This window comes from Aricia agestis, chromosome 6, assembly GCF_905147365.1.
Source record: "Aricia agestis chromosome 6, ilAriAges1.1, whole genome shotgun sequence".
Taxonomy (NCBI): domain Eukaryota; kingdom Metazoa; phylum Arthropoda; class Insecta; order Lepidoptera; family Lycaenidae; genus Aricia; species Aricia agestis.
The window spans coordinates 5,057,907-5,076,459 of NC_056411.1; the positions used below are offsets into that span (position 1 = coordinate 5,057,907).

The following is an 18,553-nucleotide window of genomic DNA, read 5'->3' on the forward strand; positions in this document are numbered from 1 at the left end:
AGTACTTTTTTAGATTAAAATTAATATTAATTTACCTCCACTTTACACATTGTAAATTCAAGTAACAAACCTCTCAAATAAACATCTAATAACTCAAAACTTATGAAGTTATCGCCACAATATTTGAAGATAGAAGAGTTGAGATACTGTGACGACCGTACAGCCCTCAGTGAACACTGAGCCGCGTCGAGGAATGCACGTCCCTTCAAACGAAAATAGCGGGAAAGTGCGATTCGAAAATCGAACTTTGAACATTCTTAATTCAAAAATGAAAGTGACATTTAAGATGAACGTTAAAATTTTCGTGTGTAGTCGTTGATTTAAAAAAAAAAAACGTGAAAATGGATACTTTTTGGAAACTGTTAATCTTATTTGGAATTTTCAGTAAGTAATTTTTATTGTAGAGTTATAATATTAAAATATGATGTTGAAGTTTTTTTAGGAATAAATTAATATGGTTGAAACCAATTTCCAAGTATAGGTACCTAATTTTTTTGAGGTTTAGGAGAATTGGAGATTGAATTTTAATTTAAAATATAAAATAACATCATTTACATAAAATAATATACTTAGCGAGAAATAGAGTGTTAATATTAATTTCATATTTCAAAATAATTTCTTTAAATTGTGAGCGTGTTATAAAAGTATATTTATGTAGCTTTTGTTTCTTTCGTAACGATAAATGTTCATGTTATTTTATCTACATTTCAGAAAAAAATAGTGATTGAACTTAGCTTTGAAAATATTAAACCGATTTTTTGAAAATAAATTGTGAGTGAATAAAAGTGATAAGCATAGTTTTTGGAGACGCACATAATATATCGTTTTCGGCATCTGCACTAGGGTTGTTGAGGAAGTGATTATGAGGAAGAGGAGGAGGAAGAGGAATTGTCACGCGCAAATTTTGAGGATGCGGATGAGGAAGAGGATATTTTATGAGGAAGAGGATGCGGATGAGGAAGCGGAAGAGGAAGCGGATGAGGAAGAGGAAGATAGAAAATTATAAATACTAGCAGACCCAACCCAAACTTTTGTCCTGTCTGTACTTTGTACATAACGTACTAGGTACATACATTACACAAAAATTAATTAAAAGGGCATTTTCCAGTGAACCAAACTATGAATCTAAATTCTAAACCATTCTCAAAACACACACAATAAAGAATCATCAAAATCAGTCTAGCAATAAGGGCCGCGCTACATCGAAATGACAGCGGCGAGGCGAGCCGAGGGTTGCAAAATTACGTAATTTTACCGAAAACGCTGGTAAAATACGCGTATTTTACGGTAATTTATATATATTACGGTAAAATTACCGGCTACGTATGTATGCGAAAAGTATAGCGGGGGGTGAGAAGAGCGTGTAGTTGCAAGTTGCAACTTGCAACATACTTACGTTCGGCGGGGCTAAAATTTGAAGAATCATGATATGAATCATAATATGATTAATTTTTCTAAAATCGCAAAATGCAACTCTGCTTGCAATTGTTTTGACTGACTGCACTATACGTGCATTTAGTAAATTATGCCACGAAATCAAGCAAAAGTGTGGGATTATTTCCAAGTGCTAAGTGAACATGACAAAAGGAAACATGTGATGTGTATATTTTGTAATACGGAGTACAAAAATGCTAATGCTACTCGGATGACAGAACATTTTGAGAAGTGTAAAAAGTGTCCTAATGATGTTAAATTATTATTTATTAGTTATTTTTGCATAATAGTCATACGTTCAATGCCTTGGTAGTTATCCAGTTCATGAGAAATGAATTTACAGAACATAAGATTATTAAGTCTTATGTTTTCACCAACTTCAGTAATATTTGTCTGGATTTTGACTATTTATTTTTTAAAGAAGACTGCAATAAGTAATTATTACTAACTAAAAAGGTAAAATACGATATAACTCTTGTTAAATTGAATTTTACCCAATTTTACCGTAATTTACGTAATTTATTTATATTTTACGTAAAATATGGTAAAAAACCGAATTTTACGAAAGTAATATTACCGCTTTACATCCCTCGGAGCGCTTTCAGTGTCATATATATATGACTAGCTGTTGCCCGCGACTTCATCCGCGTTAACATAGTATAATAACAAAGATGGATAGTTTTCTCCTTTTTGTTTTTGAGGTTCCTTATACAAAGGGTAAAAACGGACCCTATTTAAGCAAACGTTAAACGCAAACGTCAATAAACTTTCATGTTTCTAACTCAAGAAATGACGGACTTTCATTGCAACTTTCCACCCCTATTTCACCCCCTTGGGGGTAGAATTTTCAAAAACGCTTAAACACGTATCCAATCATTTTTTATCAGTAACCCAAACATAAAATTTCATGTTTCTAACTCAAGAAATAACGGAGTTTCATTCAAACTTTCAACCCCAATTTCACCCCGTTGGGGGTAAAATTTCCAAAAACGTTTAAATACGTATCCATTCATTTTTAATCAGTAACCCAAAAATAAAGTTTCATGTTTCTAACTCAAGAAATGACGGACTTTCATTAAAACTTTCAACCCTTATTTCACCCCCTTCGGGGTAAAATTTTCAAAATTCCTTCCTTAGTGGGTGTCTACTTAATAAAACAACCCTACTCACCAAATTTCGTGGCTGTAACTTTTACAGTTTTTGCTCAGCGATGATGAATCAGTCAGTCAATCAGTCAGGACATGTAATTTTATAAGTATAAGATTTTAAACTTTATCTTCATTATTGTAATACATAGTACCGCTTGAGAAGTCTACGGCCGCCCGTGGCCGCTGTACTATGTATTACAAAAATGAAGATAAAGTTTAAAATCTTATGACACTGAAAGTGCTCGCGTCGCCGCTGCCATTCTGGTGTGTCGCGGCCCTTAGGCTGTTTAGACACACGCCGCAGCGGCGCCGCTGCAATACTCATCTTTGCCCTCAGGGTGCGGTGCGGCACCGCTCCGGCGCCGCGCCGCCGCGCCGCGCCAGAGCGTGATTGGATACGCGACGCGCATGCGCAGTGTAATTCCTCATAAATTCCTCTTAAATTTTGAGGAAGCGATAGCGGAAGAGGAATTTTTATTTTTATTTATGAGGAATGCGGTAACGGTTGAGGAACCCAAAATATTGCGGAACTTCCTCATTATGAGGAAGCGGAAGAGGAATCCTCAGCAACCCTAATCTGCACTGCCCCGAGGCAGGGTGGGCCGACAGGATACGGAACAGCCGAAATTAAGAACATAAACTAGGTATTGCACTAGTACTATGCAATACGTAGTTTTTGTTCTTTATTTAAACTTCGGATGTTTCCGTATCCTGTCGGCCCACCCTGCCCCGGGGCAGTGCAGATGCCGAAAACGCTAATAGACTCTGTCAAGCCGACTGTGTCCCTTATACGTTAATCACCGCATGAACCGTATATTTTTTCGGCACAAAAATTCTCTTATATTCTTTTCCAGGACTCAAACTAAGTCACACCTAATTCAGTGCATCGGCTTAAGCGTGAAAAAAATAACACAGATACACGTTTGTCAAATGTTTAATTTTAGAATAGATTGGCGCGTAGCTTCCCGCAATTTTGTTATGTCTTAACGAAATAAGTAATACATTCAAGTTTATCGCGATGGGGTCTATCCGGTTTACGATCTTATTGAGAAGCCTTCACGATCCTTCGATATAAAGTACGAGGTAGAGGGAGGGAGGGGGAGGGTTCGCAAATTACAAAACTTAACGTAATTAACTTAATGGGCCAACTTCTTAGAATACATTATGTGACTGGATGAATGAAGAATGGAAGAGTGAATGCGGGTTTTATTTTTATCTAGTTCACTCAATTTATTTTTCGATATTTGTAACTTATAAAATTTGAAATATGTTTAAATGTATCATTTATTTTTTACAATCCATCATTTTTAAGATTATTTGATTGAAACTAACCGATACTGTTAGACAAAAAAATGGTAATATTTTTAAAGTAAGCTATGCTTTCTTTGGCAGGCCAGTGAAAAGAAAAAATAATGTACTTAAAAAACAAACGTACAATCGCTATTTAAAATACTATTTGAAAAGGTTACCCTAATAATAATAAAATAAACGACCTCTAATGTACCAAAAAAATAATATTAGTGAATCTGGATTCATTTATTAAATTTAATCAAAAATAGCCTCAGTATTTTAAGGATTCTTTTTACGGATTCCTTTAAGGATTCCTTTTACGAGTCAGTAAAAATTGGTATTATAAACCCTGCCATTGTCTGCGAGAAATCCACCAATTTATTCGATCATATTTTAAAGCGACACCACAGATTCGCGAAGGTTAAAATAAGGTGTCATATTTTTAAATGCCTTTCAGTGTTAGGTGTAAGTGAAATCGAAAATACGGAGATTGGAAAAATGAGAAGATTTTATGTTTTTGAGGTTATTTATAAATGCTAGGAACATAAAAGTGGCCATTTTGTTTTAATTAAAACATTTCTATTTAGAGAGCCACGCTTCGGCACGAATGGGCCGGCTCAACCGGAGAAATACTACGGGCTCACAGAAAACCGGCGTAAAACAGCGCTTGCGCTGTGTTTCGCCGAGTGAGTGAGTTTACCGGAGGCCCAATCCCCTACCCTTTTCCCTTCCCTACCCTCTTCTATTTCCTTTCCTACCCTACTCTATTCCCTTCCCTACCCTCCCTTATTATCCTATTCCCTCTTAAAAGGCCGGCAACGCACCTGCAGCTCTTCTAATGCTGCGAGTGTCCATGGGCGACGGAAGTTGCTTCCCATCAGGTGACCCGTTTGCTCGTTTGCCCCCTTATTTCATAAAAAAAAAAATTACATAGTCATTTTAAATTTTCTCAGCCTAGTAAAAAAAATGGCGCTAGTTTTGAATTTATAATACGTTTAAAAACTCGTAGGCGCATCGTAGAGTCTCGTAGATCTTCGTAGACCTGGCGTAGCGTAACCGTAGTACTTCGTAGTTTTCTATACTAACCATACTAATAAAAGTATCTGTCTCTCTATCTGTCGGTGTAATGTGAGGCAGAAATATTCTACTCCATTACATGGATAGGACATAGGACAATTTCTTACACGTAACAATGTACTATCAGAGAAGTTGATTCCTATGCAAATAACAATACCTAAGTAGTTTGGTTGCGTCACGTCGAACCCAGCTGACAGATCACAATTAACATTGAATTGACATATTCGACCAAATAACGTTGGTCTGTCAATTGCATAGGAATCAACTACCTCCATGGTACCATCGAGGAAGTTGAATTGCAGTTAAATTGCATAGGAATCAACTTCTCTGATAGTACAAGAACGTACATTTACTCTTTGGTTAAAAATGTATTAATTTTACAGAAAGCATTCAAAATCGGTATACTTTCAGCGAAACCCATAATCATTTTTAACGTTTTATGATTCGTCAGTAGCCGTTAATAAAAACTTTACATTGCCGATACATTACTTCAAATCCAGTAATCCAAATAAGCGCTGGATTGCCACTGGAATAATTAATGTAAACGAGCACTGGAATGCAATGCACTAATTGCAATTCAGTTCATTCCAGTGCATTCCAGTACCCGTTTAAATTATTCCAGTATCAATCCAGCACTAGATTCAGAGCCATTAGAGTCCTGCTATGTAACTTATTATGTAAAAAAGATAGTAGTTAAAATATTTACAAAAGGCGCTTTAGTCGGAGATGTGCGGGCCTAACCCCTTTAAAGTCTATACTTCTTTTAAAGGCACTTTAATGGAAAATGCTAGATGTAACCTAGATAACAGTTTTGTAAATCTTTTCACGTGAGCATCAGAGGTGTTAGCTCTAAAACCCTCGCTTTATATCCGATGATTAAAAGGGTTAAAAGTATTTTAGCTTAAGGAAAGTTAGTTAGTTAAATTATTTTAAAGTCTATGTTAAGGTAAATAAATACTTTTAATGTAATGTGTAAACTACATCTACCTATTTTACGTTGCGTCCTAAATCCTAAACTTTACTTAAAATTTTTGAGCTCGTCAATATAAATAGGTTAAGTTTCGGAGCATATGAATGCTCCCAAAAACGAATGATTTCATGAGAAATCATTCGTTTTAAAATACTAAAAAGGTTTTAAATACTATTATTTTAAACGAGAAAGTGTGTCGTCTTTTTGTTTGTCAATCTTTTATTTTCTTTATTTATATCATTATCTTTTCAATTTTCAACCACATTAAACCGATTTTAGTAAAGTTTTTCATGGAGATAACTAAGACAAAACGACTTTTAAAACGACATTTTAGAGTTTTCACGACTCTCGCTTCATATTATATGAATTACTGCATGAACTCTATCTAAATTACTATGTACCCACAACATAGACGATACTTAAGTAAGTCCAAAAAGTAATTTACTTAAGAGGTTCTCTGCGAGGGTCGAAGTTACTGCGTCCTGTCACTCTCTAAGATTTGTGAAACCTTTGTTTCAGTATTTTTTATATTGTGGGTTTTCTAAATATTTCAGTTAGTTGATATATTATATGTTATAAAGAAAAAAACTTACGACTAAATAAGTTTAATGCCATCATTAGACTTGTTTAGTCGTGAGAACTTTTTTTTAAATTATTATACAGTTGAGTTTGATATCCACATAATCTATACATAAATATAATAAAATCGTAGGAAAGTCAATTCTGTACATTGAATATTTTTGAAAAATAATACTTGCGACGTGATCTACAATCGATATGGAAGCCAAAAATATAGTTTTTAGAATTTTTGTCTGTTTGTCTGTTTGTCTGTATGTATGTCCGGGATAAACTCAGAAAGTACTGGATGGATTTACTTCAAATTTTGCATGGATATTACTTAGAGGTCGGGTCGTATGTGTTGACACATAGGCTATATATTATAACGATATCACCTAGGGTGGGGGGGAGGGACTCAAGTTTCATTATTTTTAGTTTTTTGCTCATATCGCTAAAACGGTACGTTGTAGAGAAAAAAAATGCGGTACACAATGAAAGCTCATAAAATTTCCTACAAATTTCTCCTTTACACTTTGTATCTATCTCCACTCCTTGCCTTGCTATTAGCTTTTATCGCTCTTATCTATACAGATTTCGAGTGTCGTTTGATTTATATGCAGCGAGTTTCGGCACCGGTCGTTTCTTGGGGGGCCGCGCCCCCCCCTAAGCCCGCTCCCCCTCCTTAAAATTTTCCTCTAAACAAAACGATATCCTGGAGTTATATTTCTCCTTTTTTAAGAACAAAGTTAAAAACTACACTAAACATGCGGTTTTCGAGTGTCATTTGATTTGGGGGGGTGGAGGGGGGTGGGGGGGCACAGCCCCCCCCTACCAAGGATGTGTTACTTACAACGAAATGGTGTCGTGGCGTTCGTATTGCGTATTTTTCCTCTTTTTTAGGAACAAAGTAAGTCATCTGTACATATAATAAAATCGTAAAAAACTCAATTCTGTACATTGAATATTTTTTGAAAAATAATACTTGGGACGTGATCTACTATGCTGACGCGGACGAAGTCGCGGGCACCAGCTAGTATAACATATACAAAAAACTGTTTATTTTTCCAAAGATAAATATGTGTTAATATGTTTTTGTTTTCGTGTAAATATTTTAAACTTCTTTTTTGTACAGCCTCTCAATAATATATAATTTCATCTGAATCGGTTTACAGAGAAATCAGGTTGCAGATAGACAGATAATAATGTTATCATTCGTTTTTTTAAGTAAATCATAGAAAACTATAGCCTAGTTATGTATTATTTCTATTAACTTTGCTACCAAGCTGTAAAATGTACTGTAGAAAATCTACCTTAACTGTACAAAATCGATGAGCTACGACTAGTATTTCACTTCAAAAACTCTCAGATACTCAGAAATATATAAAAATAAACTTGTGTTTTACGTTGAAATTGTAAATATTTTGAAAGTTTATTTCGTTTGTGAGCAATCAAATCAGGGTCCGGCCCGGCTCCTTGCGAATTCCCAGTTGAGGGAGAATTTATAAAATGTAGCAAATATTGCCCGGATTAAATGTTAGCATCATCATCATCTGTACCATAATATCTTGATTAATTCAGCAAGATATGGTACAGATGTGTGCTAAAGTAATAGACGAATACCTAAAACAATTCTTTTAGGTATTCGTCTATTACTTTAGCACACGTCATTATCATTATCATCACCGTCTCTTGATGAATTGTTTAGGTAGTTTATAAAACTTGGCCTTCAATTGTGGATGATTTATACAGTATTTGATTACCGAAGTAACTACTCTTTAAATACTGTAGTGCTTGGGACAAGATTTTTAAATGTCCGTATGGTTGCCCAAGCACATGCGGCATTCTCGCAACATAGTAGACCTAGTCCGGAGGAAGAAATAAATCAATACGTTTGGATCTAACTATACTGTGCGGGTTTCCTCACGATGGGTTTCCTTCACCGTACGAGCGTCCGTATTATGTATTCGAGATCTGAAAATGACTCATTGGTACACGCCTCCTCCACCCGGGATCGAACCTGCACCCTCTACGAGTGGGCAAAAAGGTCTACCTATAATTTGGCCACATACGCTCCTTAGGTAGGTAGGTATAGTTAATAGAATCAGGCGTTACTTTGCGGAAATCGATGGTTTAAAATTTACTATATTATTATGAGCATAGCAATATTCCGCGAAATAGCGTATATTATTAGTTTTAACAATATTCCGCGAATTTCGTAGAATATTGCTAAAAACAATAATAAACTAAATTTTTTGAATACTTTATAAGTATATTATATTATTAGTCTATTACTTTAGCTAAATTAGTTTACTAATTAACTTATAAATGTAGGCGGAGGACTTTTGGCCTCATCTGTTTTTTTTGTCGTTTTAAATTTTTAAAATAATAGTAGGTATAGCAAGAGTTCAGGTTCTGAACTATTACTATTTAGCCACTCGTTTATGTTTAAAGATAGTTTGTAAAACTTGGAAATGAGTATTCGAAGAATCAAGACATTAAGTGAATTATATAAAAACAATTTTTGTCACTGCCGGGATTCAAACCTGTGCTGATGTTGCGATGTGACCGTAAGCGAGCAATGAGTACGCAACAAAAATTCAAGTCAAAACTACACTTTCTAACTTATCTTAAAATTAAAACACCTAAATAAAGTATAATTAAACTTTATGACTTAAATAAATTTAATTTTCTTCGTAATAAGCGAAACACAATTTCAACAGAATTTCAAAAGTTGCACAATGGAGGCTATTGTCTTAGAATTTTGAATATTACGGCTACGTGCTTTTAATACGGGAACATCCATGAAGTACGTCAGACGATTTTCATAATTATTCATAGATCTTCCTCTCCTCGCAGGTGGTTACATTTATGCGATCCCTCCCCCTCCCTAAAGTTGTCACTTTTACATCCAAAACTGCAATTTTAGGTACATCCAAAAACTAAAACCACCCCTTAATTTCAAATTTCGCGATTAAATTTATTAAATTTGAAACGTGATGTCACAAATCTTAGGACCCTTGTCACAGCGTGTCACACTTCATCGGCCCCCTCCCCTCCCTTGTGACATACTTTATGGATGACCCCTACGGTGGTAATTTTACAACAAAAGTTAACGTTTTCATTCGTGTTCTTTACGTTCTGGTGCCTCATGGAATTAAATGTTCTTTTTAGTTGGATTGTGCGTGATAATAGTTAAAACGTGTCTGGAATTGTATTTGTTTTTTTAGAGATAATCGTTAAAGATAAGATAGGCTGGCAACGCACCTGCAGCTCATTTTGTGAGTGTGCGACGCCATCGGCGACGGTAGTTGCTTTCCATCAGGTGACCCGTTTGCTCGCTTGCCCCCTTATTTTATAAAAAAGGTGACGCTCGCAACTCAATTGCGCCATATATATATATATATATATATATATATATATATATATATATATATATATATATATATATATATATATATATATATATATATATATATATATATATATATATATATATATATATATATATATATATATAATATATATATATATGTACACTGCGTGGTAGAAAGAGACGTGTGATACATGACAGATGAAAGTGACATCTCGCTTGCTCAGGCCTTTGTTTCTCTTTTCCGCTAGGTATATTAACTTTATGTGTTGCAGTGCTGACCCTTAGGCTGGCTGCATACACACGTTTTCCGTATTTGATTTCCTAATGTGGAATTACCATTTGGAATTCCGTGAGACTAGCGCAAATGCTTGTTTTTTACACGCTTGAACACGCCGCACATACGGCAAAAAGGCCAATTTAGGACGTCAACAATAGATTTTTCTACTTGAATGTAATGTCTAAAATTGCATGTATTCTTCAAGTCAGATAGTTGCTCCATCGCACTGGCTATAAAAACTCTTTGTTATGTTTATAAAAAAAGCACAGGAGGCCCTGAAAGGCAAGCGTTGTGCAGTGTACGGCTAGTGCCTGGAAAACCCGAAAACATTAAGATGTGTTGTGCAAAAATCTGAATATAAATTATGGAGATGGAAGCCATTGACATGTTTATTATATAACACTATATATTATTCTTACTTTAAGTAATATTTAAGTAATAAATGATTATTTCATTCCACTCATTTTTAAAACAAAAAAATGTGTTTCCTTAGTCTCTCAAAAAAAGTTCCGCTTAGTACCGCTTTCTGTCCTCAATATTTACATTTATTCGTTTGTTGTCTGTTAGTATTGCGAATTTTAGGAACTCAAACCATTGTGAGACTAGACCCATTTTCACAGGTAGAGTCGGAATAGACCAAGTCACGGAAAAATGTACGGTTCCCGCGCGATAAACTAATTTCGAAGTAACGGAGTTGCGGGCGTCATCTAGTTAGTTAATATATGAATGGTCGACAATTTGTATTTTTAAAAAATATACTCAATTTCATTTTAATACTATTTTGTTTCTATATAAAATACCTTTTAGGCTAAAAAAATTTTCAAGTGTCAACATAAGTAGCCACAAGTAGCCTTTATAGCTCACAAACTTTTCTAAGTATAAATACACATATAATTTACATCTTTGATTTTTGGCGCCCTAAAGTAGTGATTTTGCTGTATGTGCGCCGGCTTGAAACGTACGTGTGGAATTCGTTCCGTTCGAAAAAAATCGAACGTGTGCGCCATTCGGATTTCCGAATACAGAAAACGAATTCGGAAGTTGAATAAGGAACACGTGTGTAATGTGTATGCAAGCCTAATAAAAAATTGCGTTCCAAGTTAATAATTTTCTTTTTTCGCAGTCGGGTAAAAATAGGAAGTAATATTGTATAGCAACAAGTGTCTTTGCCGCAAATAGTTGTCGGTTACTCGAAGTACTTTCAATAAGCCCAGAAACCGATACAAAGGGATAAATTCCTAACATTGTTAGGTGCCCTTTGATGAGTTAAATTTGCTGGAGATCTAGAAACCCTAAGTAATTTAGTAGGAGGTGGTCTAAAGTCGTATTTATTTCACGTATAAATAGTTATCATTTTCTAAACCTACAATATAGAAGTTTAAACAATTAAAGGAAAAAATGTTTGTTTTAATGTCGGCTATGTAAGTTTGATTATGTTGACCTTGACATACTAATTATTATTATTATTATTATTAATATTCTACTAGGTTCAATACTTTGTTTTTTGAAATGTATTTTTAATAAAGATTTTTTTATGGCAAAATATATTTACTTACTTATACGTTTTAAGCAAATGTTTTAGAGTATATAACACAATTATTATACCACAATAAACATAACGACCAGTAGTTCGACTACAAAGAAACGAACAGGTTTCAATATCTGTCAAATTCGTCGGGTTTCACTAGGATTATGAACGGAATGTGCCTCGCGCTGGCTGATATAATTTATTTTTAAATATTTAAAATAAAGATTTCAAAATTGGATTCTGACAATTTTAATCGCATGTGCCAAAACACAAACAACAATACGACCAAAGAGGAACACGTCCAGCGAATATTTCATAATTTTAAATTCGTCTGTAACAAGTTGTCAACCCTAGCGACGATTTTCGTCATAATACGTCAAATTTAAAAATTTCAACATCAGTTCTAAGTCGGTATACTCTATCATTCTGTCTACTCTGATGATATTATGCGTGAAAAATAATAATTGACAATAGTAGGGAAGTTACCTAAAAGAATTAATCATTAATTTAAAAATATCGAATCACTTCCTAAAGGAATTGCAAACGTTTCATAGTGGCGCCGGCGATTTAAGATGGCCGCCCTTTTTATCGATTTGATTTCGATTCAACAGAGTCAATCTCTATTGTCATAAGTTCCGTTTCATGCATCTAACATTTTTCAAATGTATGGATAGGCATGCTGACCCGTTTCACATTAGAATACAATATTAAAACCTGCGCTCCAAAATACAACTCTTTTACCACAATGATCCTGTACTACAAACCGGGAATTTCGGGGGTCATGAGTGTAGTCTAAGAGGCAGTAGCCTGGGGGCTGTGGGGAGCTGTCACGGTGGCTGCCCAGGGCAACGATGCGACGCAGGGTTAATTGTCGAGGAGCTTGGGGGTTGAGCGATGTACGCACGATAGTTCTGTTTAGCATGTTGAATATAAGTACTAGTATCTATACCTAATATTATAAAGCGGAAAAGTTTGTTTGTTTGTTTGAACGCGCTAATCTCAGAAACTACTGGTCCGATTTGAAAAATCCGATTTGAAAAATTCTTTCAGTGTTAGATAGTCCATTTATCGAGGAAGGCTATATTTTATCACGCTAAGACTAATAAGAGCGAAGAAATAGAGGAAAATGTGGAAAAAACGGGGGAAATTATTTGAAATTGCTTAACCCGTCGATAGTGGAAAAACGAGACACAATAGAATTTCTATTGTGTCTCGTTCACCGGTGAACGTATGGGGCTTGATGAATTAGAACTACTGGAGCAATTTTATGCTATTTGGCACTTATGAAGAATAGACCACGTGAAGGGACATAGACTATTTTTTGCGGAAAAATGTACGGTTTCTGTGAAATTCCTAAATTACGCGGGCGAAGCCGCGCGGAACATCTAGTATTATAATATAATACTAGATGCTGCTCGCAACTCCGTTGCGCAAAAGTTTGTTTATCGCGTGTGAACATTTTTCCGGGATAAAAAGCATTCCATGTCCTTTCCTGAGACTCAAAGTATCTCCATACCAAATTACAGCAAACTCTGTTCAGCGGTTTGGGCGGGAAGAGGTAACAGACAGACAGACACACTTTCGAATTTATAATATTATAAGTATGGATTATGTTACGGCTGGAACTTAAAATGTTTTGGATCTAATAATTGTTGCCAACACGACGTTGTCTAAGCAAAGTTCACCTTTTAGGGTTTGTTTGGACCTAGACAATACTAGTTTGTATTATGCTAGCTAGAACTAGTTTTATCCAAAAACAAGCAGCTTGTACTAGATTTAACCGATTGTTAATGGTTACACCTAGTTCATAAACGAAGAGAAAGAAAGAAAAAAGTGAGAAACAGACAATGGTTTATAGGAATTTATAATTGATAGAGACTTTATCCCCATCATTTAGAAATTCCTATAAAATCCATACTAATATTATAAATGCGAAAGTGTGTCTGTCTGTCTGGCTGTCTGTCTGTCTGTCTGTTACCTCTTCACGCTCCAACCGCTGAACCGATTTTGCTGAAATTTGGCATGGAGATACTTTGAGTCCCGAGAAAGGATATATGATAGTTTATATCCCGGAAAAATGTACGGTTCCCGCGAGATAAACAAATTTTGGCACAACGGAGTTGCGGGCGTCATCTGGTTTTAGATATTAATAATAATAATAATATCTATGGACCCTTCACACCACGTCAGTCTGGCCCCGTGCTAAGTACCTAAAGGACTTGTGTTACAGGTACCAGACAACGGAAATATATTTAATAATTTTATACCATACATATATTTAAGATTTTTATTATATCATACACATATTTAATAGGTACACATCCAGACCCGGGCACATTGAAAACTTTTTGTTCCGTCGGCGGGATTCAAACCCGCGACCCCCGGCTTGAGCTACCAACGCGCTCACCACTGAGCCACAGAGGTCGTCGATATTAGATTTTAGATATTATTTTTTTTGGAAATTGTAAATAGTTTTTTTTGTACTAATCATATTATTAATAAAAAATTATTTTGATCCTCATAAGTCATTCATAACAAAATAACATAATGACAGAATACCATAGATTCACGGAGGTATAATTTGAAACAGCAACATTAAGGTGTCCTGAGTTCTCCCTCCTACAAGTGGAACATGGCTGGGAGTTCGTTAAAACTTTGTCAATTATATCCGCAAGTTACATCGCCTTTTGTCACGCCCGACTCCTAATTGAGTGTATTTTTCGTCAACTTTATGTTGTTGGAGAATACGACGTAAAAGATTTTATGGTTTATGCACGAGGTCATATATTTTTCAGGTGATTGCCGAAATGAATAACGTTAGCACATGTAAATGTAGCACACGCAAAAGTACGTTGCGTTGACATGCGATAATAATAGATGACGGTGACATTTGAGTTACGTTGACGTGCGATAAATATAGAAGATGGTGACGTTTCAGTTACGCCTTCGTGTGATAACAATGAAAGACAGTGAAATTTGAGTAACGTTGACATGCGATAACAGTACAAAGATGGTAACGCTTGTGTTGCTTTGAAGTGCGATAGTAATAATACAAGGCGGTGACATTTAACTAGCGTTGACGAGTGATAACAATGAAAGACGGTGACTTTTGCGTTGCGTTGACGTGCGATAATAATATTAGACGGTGACATTTGCAATGCGTTGACGTGCGATAATAATAGCTTAAGATAAGTCACAAAAAGCATCTAGTGGTTAACCACTAGATGCTTTTTGTGCACGGCCCGTCTCAGTGTGCTCATGCCTTAAAGTCGCAATCTCTGTGTTGCAAATTCCAAGTTCTCAAACAAGCAGGGCAAGCAAGCCAAGTCTTTCGTATGATACTAAAATAATTTCCAATTTGCTCAAAGATCTTTATCTTATTATTTAAATTCAATTATGTTAGTCCTATTAAGTACAAATCTTCTCCTGCATCACCCTGCATGCTAAGAACATAATTTTAACGAAAATAAAGACCTCAAACGGTATTTCCTTATCACAGCGTCACCATTAAAATTCTTTTTACCAAAAAAAAAAAAAAACAAAATTGGTTCATAAACGCCGAGATTATCAGTAAACGAATTATACGTGGGAGAGCCAAGCTTCGGCACAAATGGGTCGGCTCGACTGGAGAAATACCACGTTCTCACAGAAAACCGGCGTGAAACAGCGCCTGCGCTGTGTTTCGCCGAGTGAGTGAGTTTACCGGAGGCCCAATCCACTACCCTATTCCCTTCCCTACCCTCTCCTATTCCCTTCCCTTCCATCCCTACCCTCCTTTATTACCCTATTCCCTCTAAAAGGCCGGCAACGCACCTGCAGCTCTTCTGATGCTGCGAGTGTCCATGGGCGACGGAAGTTGCTTTCCATCAGGTGACCCGTTTGCTCGTTTGCCCCCTTATTTCATAAAAAAAAAAAAACTTACATTTGATCGAGTTAAAAAGCCTCCCGCCGTTTTAAAGTTAATTAAAAATACTGACCCAACAAAAATAGGGTATGCAAGTACAAAAAAATCTGAATAATAATAGTAGCATTTAATATTACCAAGACAAGTAAGATAACCAATCAAAGTAAAAATAACATCTAACCGAGCGGAGTTCGTAACAGTGCAAAATGAGCACCGTTTCAATTTATTCCGAACTGAAATTTGCAAGTAATAATTACACTTCGAAGTTTTACAGTTCTAGAAGACGAACTATTTAATTAGTATAACTTTACCACCAAGTCCTTGCGCCTAAAACAAGTGAGTTCGGAGTACTGTGATAATAATGTTGTATCCTAATGGGATAGGTAAGATACAATATTTTATACGGTTAATTTAAACTGAAAAGAAGAAAGAAAGAAACGAAAGGAAGAATTTAAACTAGATAGTTATTTTATTTTATTAATTTTCTAGATGACTCAGTGAACTTTTTATCACTTCCTCCTAATAAAAACTTTTGTTAGACTTCCACGGACATTTCAAGACTTTAGGCAAATCTGTTCAGCCGTTCCCGAGTTTTAGCGAGATTAGCAAAATTTAAAATGAATTTATACTACATAGATAATAATTATAACTAGATGTTGTCTGCAACTTTAGCTCAGCTTATCTTTCGGGAACCGTAAATTTTTTCGGATTAAAAACTATCTTCAACTTACTCGAAACTTCATTTTATATTATGGTAGTAAAAAGTAGCTTCATAAGGTTTAAGCGTGAAATTAAGGCAACACCATAAAGTTAATATTATAGCGGAATAGAGAAACAATCTTGAGCTGTCAAACGAAACCGAAATTGATTTACATCTGTGTGTAAAAATATGTGTAGGTAATACTAATAATTATTAATAACTGCGTGTTACAGAGGGTACACAAGTTTAAATATCTAGAACATATGCTGACTTCCGACCTCAAGGACGATGACGACATAGAAAGAGAACGAAGGGCGTTGTCGGTTCGTGCTAATATGTTGGTCCGTAGGTTTGCGCGCTGTACGAGGTCGGTCAAGATTACTCTTTTCAGAGCATTTTGCACGACCTTCTACACGTGCAGCCTGTGGAACACATACACGCTTAGGGCCTACAACGCTCTTCGTGTCCAGTTTAACAACGCATTCAGAATGCTGTTGGGGCTTCCCCGCTACTGCAGCGTTTCGGGGATGTTTGCTGAGGCACGCGTGGATTGCTTCTACGCCACTATGCGCAAACGATGCGCGTCTTTAGTGCAAAGAGTGAGGGGGAGTACCAACAGCATTCTTGCTATGATAGCTAGTCGACTCGATTGTCCATATATGCGTCACTGCTGTGCCATATCTAACGGTATGGAGCAGAGGTGATGCACAATGTAGTCAAATTTATTTAAACTTATAAAGATAATTTTACTAACATAATTTATAAGCCTTTACTAACAAATGAGTCTATGTAACTTGATTTAATAAACTATTTCATTTCATTTCATTTCAATACACTTACACAAGCATTATTGAACATGAATTCTATGAGATTAAATTGTCAACGGGCCGATAAGTGCCGACAGGACGTCAAAAAAAGAGTTCTGCTGTCATGTATCTCTTTGTACCACGCAGTGTTATTGATAGTGACATGTCGCTTGCTCAGGCCTTTGTTTCTCTATTCCGCTAGGTATATTAACTTTATGGGTAACACGGACATATATTTTAAACAGAAAAACAGGTAGCTCGACATACTTTCGGATTTATAATATGAAGTATAAACTTGAATATTAAAATATTTATAGCATGCGATATAATATTTATCATGAGTTTAATACGGATTCCATGGAGAGATGAATTCCGACCAAAATATAAATTAATCAAAAAATTCTAGATTGTTCGTCAATATAACAAAATTGCCGCCAAAGTGCGTAATTAAATTTTGTTGTCTGGCAATTTCGTATTTAATTTCATGCAAAAATATTTCATTAAGTTGCAACATTATTTCGTTTGCGTAAAACCGAATGGGCCAAAACAAAAACTTACCCAATACTTTACAACGCTTTTTTAGCTTGAACCTCCATCCAATATTTTTGGGGAAATAACAATAAATTGGGAGCGATAATTTTTATCGACTTGGCGTTTCTAAGGCCCTTTGTTCTGACGACAAACCCTTAAGACCCTCCAGATTGTGTACAAAGAGCTATCGAAAATTTATCCACTTGAAATTTAATCTATATTATATTGATTAAAGTGTAGACCGTAAGATAGGGTGAAGGAATATATTATTTTGAAGCGAAAAGTCCCATAACGCATTTTTGGAGAGCCTGTGACCCGATAAAAATTCGTAAGACTGAGAATTCTGCCGGTGCGGGGTGGATGACGGTTGCGTGAAAATCTTGTGTGACTAATCTGTTTCTTTTTTTTTATGAAATAAGGGGGCAAACGAGCAAACGGGTCACATCATCTCTCTCGCACACTCGCAGCATCAGAAAAGCTGCAGGTGCGTTGCCGGCGTTTTAAGAGGGAATAGGGTAACAGGGGAGGGTAAGGATGGGAAGGGAAGGGAATAGGGGAGGGTAGGGAAGGAAATAGGAGAGGGTAGGGAAGGGAAAAGGGTAGAGGATTGGGCCTACGGTAAACTCACTCACTCGGCGAAACACAGCGCAAGCGCTGTTTCACGCCGGTTATCTGTGAGCCCGGCCCATTCGTGCCAAAGCATGGCTCTCCCACGTCTTTTTCACTTCTGCTATCACTCCCAGTTGCCAGTTGTTGCTGAGTGCAACCCAGAACTTGCTTATGTCACTGGCAATGTGATAGTAAATATTTTTATTCAAACAAATAAGGCTTTATGTATGAAAGAGAAAACGCTGGCAACTCACTGTAATATTTTTTATGAACCAGCAAAACTATTGTATACTTGATATTTTTTAAATGAATACTGTAAAGAAATTGCGTAGCACCTTCATCGTGGGT

General features: G+C 35.9%; 2 protein-coding genes across 2 annotated transcripts in view; both read left to right on the forward strand.

The window, feature by feature from the left end:
* LOC121727921 (myb protein) overlaps positions 1-18,553 on the forward strand; it is a 525,795-nt gene that overhangs the window by 168,575 nt on the left and 338,667 nt on the right. The window lies entirely within an intron of this gene.
* Positions 15,921-18,553, forward strand: part of LOC121728085 (Down syndrome cell adhesion molecule-like protein Dscam2) — a 97,989-nt gene continuing 95,356 nt past the window's right edge. The window contains exon 1 of the mRNA XM_042116191.1: positions 15,921-15,942. Coding sequence (XP_041972125.1) covers positions 15,921-15,942 — 22 coding nt within the window. The remainder of the gene's footprint in view (positions 15,943-18,553) is intronic.